The sequence below is a fragment of the Engraulis encrasicolus genome, chromosome 24 (genome assembly GCF_034702125.1).
Source record: "Engraulis encrasicolus isolate BLACKSEA-1 chromosome 24, IST_EnEncr_1.0, whole genome shotgun sequence".
Taxonomy (NCBI): domain Eukaryota; kingdom Metazoa; phylum Chordata; class Actinopteri; order Clupeiformes; family Engraulidae; genus Engraulis; species Engraulis encrasicolus.
Window position 1 is genome coordinate 2,833,272 of NC_085880.1, and position 8,023 is coordinate 2,841,294.

Consider the following 8,023-nt stretch of genomic DNA (forward strand, 5'->3'; position numbering starts at 1 on the left):
TTCAAAAGCAGTGGTGTGGCTGTCTTCTTTTGGAGGATGAGACTAATAAGAGTCTTGTGCAGTGGCTTAAGTTCCCGCTGGAATTCAATGCATGAGCATAAGACCTGTCACACTTTCCTCTGAAAACCTCTGAAATCTTAGCCTTTCAGATCTGTTTTTTTTGTAGCACATCCGTTGACACCTAAAGTGTGTGTAGAAATATTAAGGAATAAAATTTAAAAAAGAAATATTGCTGAATTGTTTTATTCCACCTTTTATTTCAACATTCTCATCTCCAAATCTTGCCATACAACCAAAAGCACACACTCGACATGGTCCTGTCATGGACATCCGACAATGGCACATAGCTACAACTTAATAAATACTTTACAAAAATAACACTTTTTTACATCAAGAGTATTGTTTTTCTTTACCAAATACAAATATAAAGGGAGGGGGAGGGACAATGGGGCTGAGGGTTATTTGCAAAAAACATAGTACATGGGATGGCGTCTACACAAGTGACTGTCACGAAGACATTGAGTTGTGGAAACCAACACTTCTGTGCAGAGTAGAAGAGTGAACGTTCCTCGCCTCTTGTGGAAGCTGCACAAGTCTTTATTTAGTATTTACATTTATTGTCAAGACTGCAAAGCTGTGTGACACATCGGCCACGTTTGCGACTCCCAGTTGAAGCCTACTGTACTTTTGCCTCTTAGTTCCGCCACATACATGGTAATACTGTGGGAAAAAGGTATGGATTCTTGTCAAAATTCACAAAAGAGCAATTCCCTTTTTTTTTAAAAAAAAAGAAACAAAACAAAACAAAACAAAAAAAACACAAAATCAACAGCTCATTCCCTTTTGTTTTCGCTCACAACTACCAAACACAAACTACAAAAAAATGCAGTGTACAGTCTTAAGTGACTAACAGAGGACTGACTCGATGGAGCAGTGTTATAAGACCAAATGACGTTCTGTTGCCTTGTCCACCATCACAGCCTGCTGTTGCTGCTGCTATTGCTGCACTGGGGTGAGTTTCTCAAAAAAGAAGTTGCTAGCCTGTTAGCAACTTCGGTAGTTGCCAATGGGAAAATGCATTGAAAACAACAAAGTAGTTAATGTAGTAAGCAACTTTGGTTTCGCGAAATCCACCCCTGAAGAGGCGGCAGGGCCGTGACCAGGGGGGGGGGGGGGGGGGGAGCCAGGTGAGTGAAGCCAGCTTTGCAGGAGAGGTGGGTGGTTTAAACTGGGTGGATGTTAGCCTCTATTGCCTGTCTGGTTGGGGAGGAGGCTAATAAAAGGGTTAAGAGAGTCCCTGGAATAAACAGCTGCGCTGCTCGTGTTTCAGCTTGGGATGCCTCACGCCACCCCCCTGGCCTGCACACTCTCCACCGTCGCACCAGAGAAAAAGAAAGTGGTTCCTCCCATTTGTGCTTGTGCAGTGTGCACGTATAGGTACTGCATGAGTGTCAGTCAGCAAGCATACGTGTGTGTGTGTGTGTGTGTGTGTGTGTGTGTGTGTGTGTGTGTGTGTGTGTGTGTGTGTGTGTGTGTGTGTGTGTGTGTGTGTGTGTGTGTGCGTGTGTGTATATATATATGTGTGTGTGTGTGTATATATGTGTGTGTGTGTGTGTCTGTGTCTGTGCGTGCGCATTATGCACTTGTATGCTAGCCCAGATAAGCACAGCACTTCTCTCCTCTCTTTTCCTCTCCTCTTCTCTCCTGCAACAAAAAAACCTCTCCTCTTTTTCCGGCTCAGAATTCCCTGGCCTCTTCAAACTGCTTGTAGAAGTCCTCCTCCTGGGGGTTCTCGGCGCAGCGCTGGCCGTTGTTGGGCGGCCGGGCGTTGTTGTAGCGGCTCCAGTCGCCCTTGCAGATGATCCAGGGCAGGACGTCCACCTTGTAGTGCAGGTCGGCCGAGAACTCCGTGCTGATGAGGTTGGGCGTGCCGGCGCCCTTGCCGCGCGTGACGAGCTTCATGGCGTCGTCGTAGCAGCAGTGCTGGGCGGCCAGCGTGGTGGACTCGAGCGTCAGCATGGAGCGGATGCAGTAGCGCGCCGTGGGCTTGTAGATCTCCAGCTTCTCCTTGGGCCCGCTGGCGTCCTGCCACACACAAACAAACGCAAGGTAAGGCGAAGGTGAGTTTATTATTTGTCGTCTTTTGTTAAAACTTTGGCTAAGAAGTCTCTTTGTGCAGACCAGCCTGAAGGCAGGCCCGTTCGCTATTTGCTAAAAAGGCTCATCCCGACTATGTCGTAAACAACAATGATGCTATGACATTACAGAGAAAATACGTAAATAGAAAATAAATAGATGTAAATAAAGATATAAATATAATAATAGAATAGTTTTTAAAAGTTCAAATTATATAGCACATTTCAGACACCAGGAAGCGGCAGCCTTGCAACATATTGCACTTCACAAACAACTGTTTTAGAAGGAAAACAAGACAAAGCAAACAAAAGAAAGCAGGTGAAGAGGAGGAGTGACAATCAAGAACCTTCCAGCGGAAGTCTCTGCGCCGCGCGGGGTCGTGTACGTCGGCCGTGCTGTAGGCCACCTCCGTTGGGTAGACGCACGGGCAACTGGGCAGGTCTGTGGCCACCTTGGTCATGTACTTCTTCAGGAAGTCACTCTTGCAGTTCATCCAGCGCTCACAGCTGTCCGTGTCTGTGTGGTGGTGGTGGTGGGTTGGGGAGGAGAAAAACAGAGCACCAGTAAGCACAAGTCAAGTAAACTTTTATTGTCAGTTTCTTCATATGCACAGGTCATACAACGAAATTGAAATTACTTTTCTCTCTGTATACCACAAAGGACATAGACATTCACAGGACTGACATACTGTATACAGACTGACATCAAAGTGCAAGAAGACATCAAAGTGTAAGTGCAGACAGCACTGGGTATACTGTACGTATATACATTCGGTCTTATTTTAGAAGCACAATGTAAAGTCTGGTTTTCAGAAGTATAACCTTAAAGAGAAAAAGGGGACACATTAAAGGGTTTAGGCTTGGAAGGAAGCTCTGCTATGGTTGCGGTGTGTAAGAACCCAAAACGTAATAACTGCCCATAACGTAATAACTGCCCATAACGTAATAATTTGGGTCTGTTTGAAACGTAATAAAGTCCATAACGTAATAACTTGCCCATAACGTAATACGTTGTTACGTTATGGGCAGGTTATTATGATATTGGTGTAACGGAGGCTAACTAGCACAGAGATGGCGTGGAACGTTGGTAAACCTCCCTCCGATAGCCTCATACAGTCTCGTGCCGTTGGGCCGAGAGACTAGTCTCTTGGCCCAGCGGTATCGTACTGTGTCTCCCATTGCCGAACCGTTGTAGTTGACGAGGTCGCACGTTCGATCCCCGAGGGGGGTGAACAGGTGCAAGATGACCTCCGTCACAGTGGTGCAGCTGACCCGGGATGGGAGTGAGGTTTAAGGGGGAGAGTGTAACGGAGGCTAACTAGCACAGAGATGGCGTAGAACGTTGGTAAACCTCCCTCCGATAGCCTCATACAGTCTCGTGCCGTTGGGCCGAGAGACTAGTCTCTTGGCCCAGCGGTATCGTACTGTGTCTCCCATTGCCGAACCGTTGTAGTTGACGAGGTCGCACGTTTGATTCTTGTCATCTCTGATTTCACTCCCTCCACCCTCCTAGTGATTTAGATGGCCTTCCTGATCTGGGGCTCCACATCTTATTACTTCATTCTACTGCAGGGGTGGGGAATCTTTTTCATTCGAGGGGCCACTTCGAATTCATCCGAGGGCCGGAAAAGTCCTCTGAGGGCCATACTATGAACACAAACCAGGATTTCCCCCTGCACTTTAGGCCTTTATTGAAGGCAGCCACCTTTAAAACAGAATCCTCCTTCTCTAGTTCCCCTGAATATAACTTAATTGTATTGCTAATGTATTTTCTAAGATTCCATTACAAAATATATCATATTTCATGTGAAGCTGCATAATGTTAAAATTACATCGGGGGCCACATGAAACGGCCTCAAGGGCCGCAAACGGCCCTCGAGACATAGGTTCCCCACCCCTGCTCTACTGAGTAATATTTCCAAAGGAAAAACATTTCCAAGGACACAGGTTTTCATTTCTTTTAAACGTACTCTGAGCTCTTTTGCACACTGAAATAATTGTCCCGGTATTTTGTGTTTGGGATGTATTAGTTTCCTGTGATGAGACGATGTGTTTCGGGCGAGCCCACCCATCCCCTAACTAACAGTCTGACTTTTGTGTGTGGAGGCAGGATTGAGTGTCAGCAAATCCAATTAAGATCCTTTTTTTCCGGTTAGTACAGTGATCTGAATGGCAGGCGAGCAGGTGGCCTAAGATTACAAACTTTAAAATCCAACACCCCTGCACCTGCAGAACGCCCAAGAATAAACGCATGCAACAAAAAAAAGTCTCTCTGGGGTCTACTTTTAATTTAACCTAAAAGCTCCACTAATGTTTATGTGCTTACACGCTATATGTTTCATTATGCCTTAATACATTAACATGCTGAATATTCTCTTGAGGTAATGTGCGTGGATTTAAATTCTTAATCCAATAAAGCACCGTGTGATGCATTTATAATGTTTTGTTTTTAATTGGCAGGACTCCCTGCGTGCATGCAGTGCATGCAGGCCTGTGTGTGTGTGTGTGTGTGTGTGTGTATCTGTGTGTGTCTGTGTGTGTGTGTGCATGCGTGCATGCGTGCATGTGTGTGCATGCCTGCGTGCATGTGTGTTCATATGTGTGTGCGTGCATGTGAGTGAGTGTGTGCGGCATATACATGTGCATGTGTCTGTGTCTGTGTGTGTGTATGGAGGAGCAGGGGAAACTTTATTGGGACCAGACTGTTGGAGTGGCCTGCTGCGCTCCTGTCTTCCTGTGGGCTTTCATCCCTCAGCTGGAATGTGGCAGACTGAAGGCAGGGCCCAGGAATGTTAAGTGGGCTGTGGAAACGGACGGACGGGTTGTTGTTTTGGGTGGACGCTAATGCCCCCATGGATCTGGTTAGTTTGGCACAAAAAAAAAAAACAGTGATCGTGGATCAACCACGAAGCTGACAGATGGACCTCATGAACAGTCTGCTGTGAGGAGGGTAAAAAAACATGGAAGAAAGCGAAGAAGAAGCAGAAGAGGGAAAAAAGAGAAGAAGAAGAAGAAGAAGAAGAAGAAGAAGAAGAAGAAGAAGAAGAAGAAGAAGAAGAAGAAGAAGAAGAAGAAAGAAAGAGCAGCAAGGACAAGAACAAGAGTAAGAAGAAGAAAGACAGTAAGAGAGAGATCCTTACCGACACCAAAGAGTTCTGTGGCATTGAAGTCATCGGTTCCAGCGAGAAGGCTGACCTCTGTGGCTGCTGTCTTAAAAGCGTCTTCAATCCCTGCAAGCACAGAAAAGTCGAAGTCAGCTGCGCTTCAACAAAACCCATCACTGGAGAGAGTGAACACAGAATTGGAGACGCGGTCCAAGGGACTTCAGAGGTTCTTGCAGATGCTTTCATTCTGCAACTCATTAGTCATTAGTAAGCGGCCGCCATAGGTATGCGGTTAGGGTGTCAGACTTTTAGCCCAAAGGTTGTCGGCTCGACTCCCGACCCGCCAGGTTGGTAGGGGGAGTAATCAACCAGTGCTCTCCCCCATCCTCCTCCATGACTGAGGTACCCTGAGCGTGGTACCAGAGAGTGTTTATCGGTAGTACGAGAGAAGAATCTCGCGACTTTTTCCGGGTGGTACTGTCCACTAAGTGGCGCCATCCAGACAGCGCAGAGGAGCGCCAAGTAGCGCAGAGGCTGTTAAAATGAATGGGGTCCCATGGAGCTCAACCACAATGCTTCCATTGCTTTGGGAGAGAATTGGTATCATCGTTTCATTTTATTTTTCCAAAACGCAGTAGGCCTATAAATTATCCTTTCAAACAGCACTTAGTTTGAATGTTTAAACTCGCTGGATCTTTGTAAAATACGTCTTTATTGTCAATATGACGTCACTAGTGGCTTCACACACTGCGTTTGGATTGGTCGGCCAGCTGCATTGCTGTGATCATGACGGCCGTAAAGCAATTTTGTTAGCAAGATGCTAGCGGAGCCTGACAGCGTCAGCGAGCACAATCAGTTATTAGCGCCAGCCTTATGAGCTCTGCTGTCTCGACAGCGCTCCCTAGGTGAACTGCAGGCACGGGTTAGAGGGCGAGATTCAACACTGTATGTAAACCCACTGTGGTGGTACCGTCCCGCTGCACTGCTCCCTAGGGGCGCCATTGAGGGCTGCCCCCTTGCACGGGTGAGGCATAAATGCAATTTCGTTGTGTGCAGTGTTCACTTGTGTGCTGTGGAGTGCTGTGTCACAATGACAATGGGAGTTGGAGTTTCATAATGGGCTTTCACTTCACTTTCATTAAATGTTTGGGAGGGGCAGCCGTGACCTAGTGGTTAGAAAGTTGGTCTTTCAATGTAGGGGTTGCAGGTTCAAATACCCCTTGACCTCTCCCTACGTCACCATCCATGGCTGAAATGCCCGTGAGCAAGGCCCCTAACCCCACCCCTAGTAACACAGAACGTAAAGAGAACGTTTGACTTTTGGTTCTCTAAAGGTTGGGGTTATTACCAAACCAAAATTTACCACTTAGAAACGTTCCCTTTGGTTACAGTAAAAACCAAGCAGCCATTGGTTCCGGTTCGGTTCTGGATACGTTTCGGATACGTAATTTTTGGTTCTGTTTTGGTTCTCACTGGGTTGCCAGGAAAGTTTAATTTAAGTTCCCAGAACGATATAAGTGTGGTTCCCATTCCATTCCCTCGCCGTTCTCTCACCGTACCTTTATTGCTTTTCATGTTTGTTCCCTCATCGTTCCCATATGGTTCCCATAACCTTGATGGTTACATTATAGGTCTGGTCACGTCTGGTTCCCTAGACGTGCTCCTGATGTTCCCCCAACTTTGTTTATACTGTGTTGTTCAGAGCATAAGCAATGATGACTGTCCACCCGATTAAATCATATACGTCTACAATCTACATATTAGTAACAGTATTTCCTCCAGATTTAATCATGTACACAATCTATTTTTTATTCCATTTCATTCATTTAACTCAACTTGGTTGGGTTGATCTAAGGTTTGGCTGTGCACACAACATCACACAAAAGATGTGGTGAGTGAAAGAAATAACTTGAGAACTTGTTACACCTTTGCCGGTAACAAGCAGGCCCTTCACAACCAATCTGTCCATCAGCGCCTGGCCAAACCTAATTACTTAGGGCTGGTATATCATGATTCAATTGCTTGCACCTGAAAAACTCCTAATCAATCTGGTCACATGGTACTCTTGAGCCTGTATATAAACCTGCTGTCAGAGTGCTTTAGTTATTTGCCTGCCTGCCTGCCTGCTGGCTGGTCAGCATGGCACAGCATAGCGCTTGTTTAACTGCTTTGCAAGCAAGCTAATAGCACTTTTGGCTTATGGCATTTGTTAGCTACATCTTGTGCCTTGCTTTGTGAGCTAGTCAGTAACAGCACATGTTACATTGCTTGCGCCATTGTGCACTTGATGTAGATGGTATGATTATCTTTAAACTTCATTAAGGAAAACATTTGGTATTAATCCCCACTAGATTGTGTTCATACATGCTCAGCTGATATTTCTCTCACATTGTGGTACAGTATGACATATACTGATGAATAAAATATAGACATCATACGTGTTTTCAGCAAATTTAATCATCATTCTAGGACAGCAGTGTGCCAAACTGATGCCAGGCGCAGGGTGTTTCAGTGATGGTGGAGGATGGGAGGTCCTTAAGTACCATGATCAGGGTACCTCAACTATGGTGAGAGATAGTGGGGCAGGACCAAAACACATTCACAATAATAAACAAGGTTGGGGGAACATCAGGAGCATGTTTAAGGAACCAAATATGCAACCAACAAGGTTAAGGGAACCATATGGGAACGGCAAGGGAACAAACATGACATGAACAGGAATAAAGTGACGGTGAGAGAACAATAAGGGAACGGAATGGGAACTACACATATAACATTCTAGGA

General features: G+C 45.8%; 1 protein-coding gene across 1 annotated transcript in view; it reads right to left on the minus strand.

Annotated features, from left to right (window-relative positions):
• Positions 1 to 1,610: 1,610 nt before the first annotated feature.
• The window catches only part of ism1 (isthmin 1), a 27,209-nt gene continuing 20,796 nt past the window's right edge, over positions 1,611 to 8,023 (minus strand). The window contains exons 5-7 of the mRNA XM_063190873.1: positions 5,276 to 5,365; positions 2,483 to 2,652; positions 1,611 to 2,085 (exon numbers count right to left, since the gene is read on the minus strand). Coding sequence (XP_063046943.1) covers positions 1,738 to 2,085; positions 2,483 to 2,652; positions 5,276 to 5,365 — 608 coding nt within the window. The 3' untranslated portion in view covers positions 1,611 to 1,737. The remainder of the gene's footprint in view (positions 2,086 to 2,482; positions 2,653 to 5,275; positions 5,366 to 8,023) is intronic.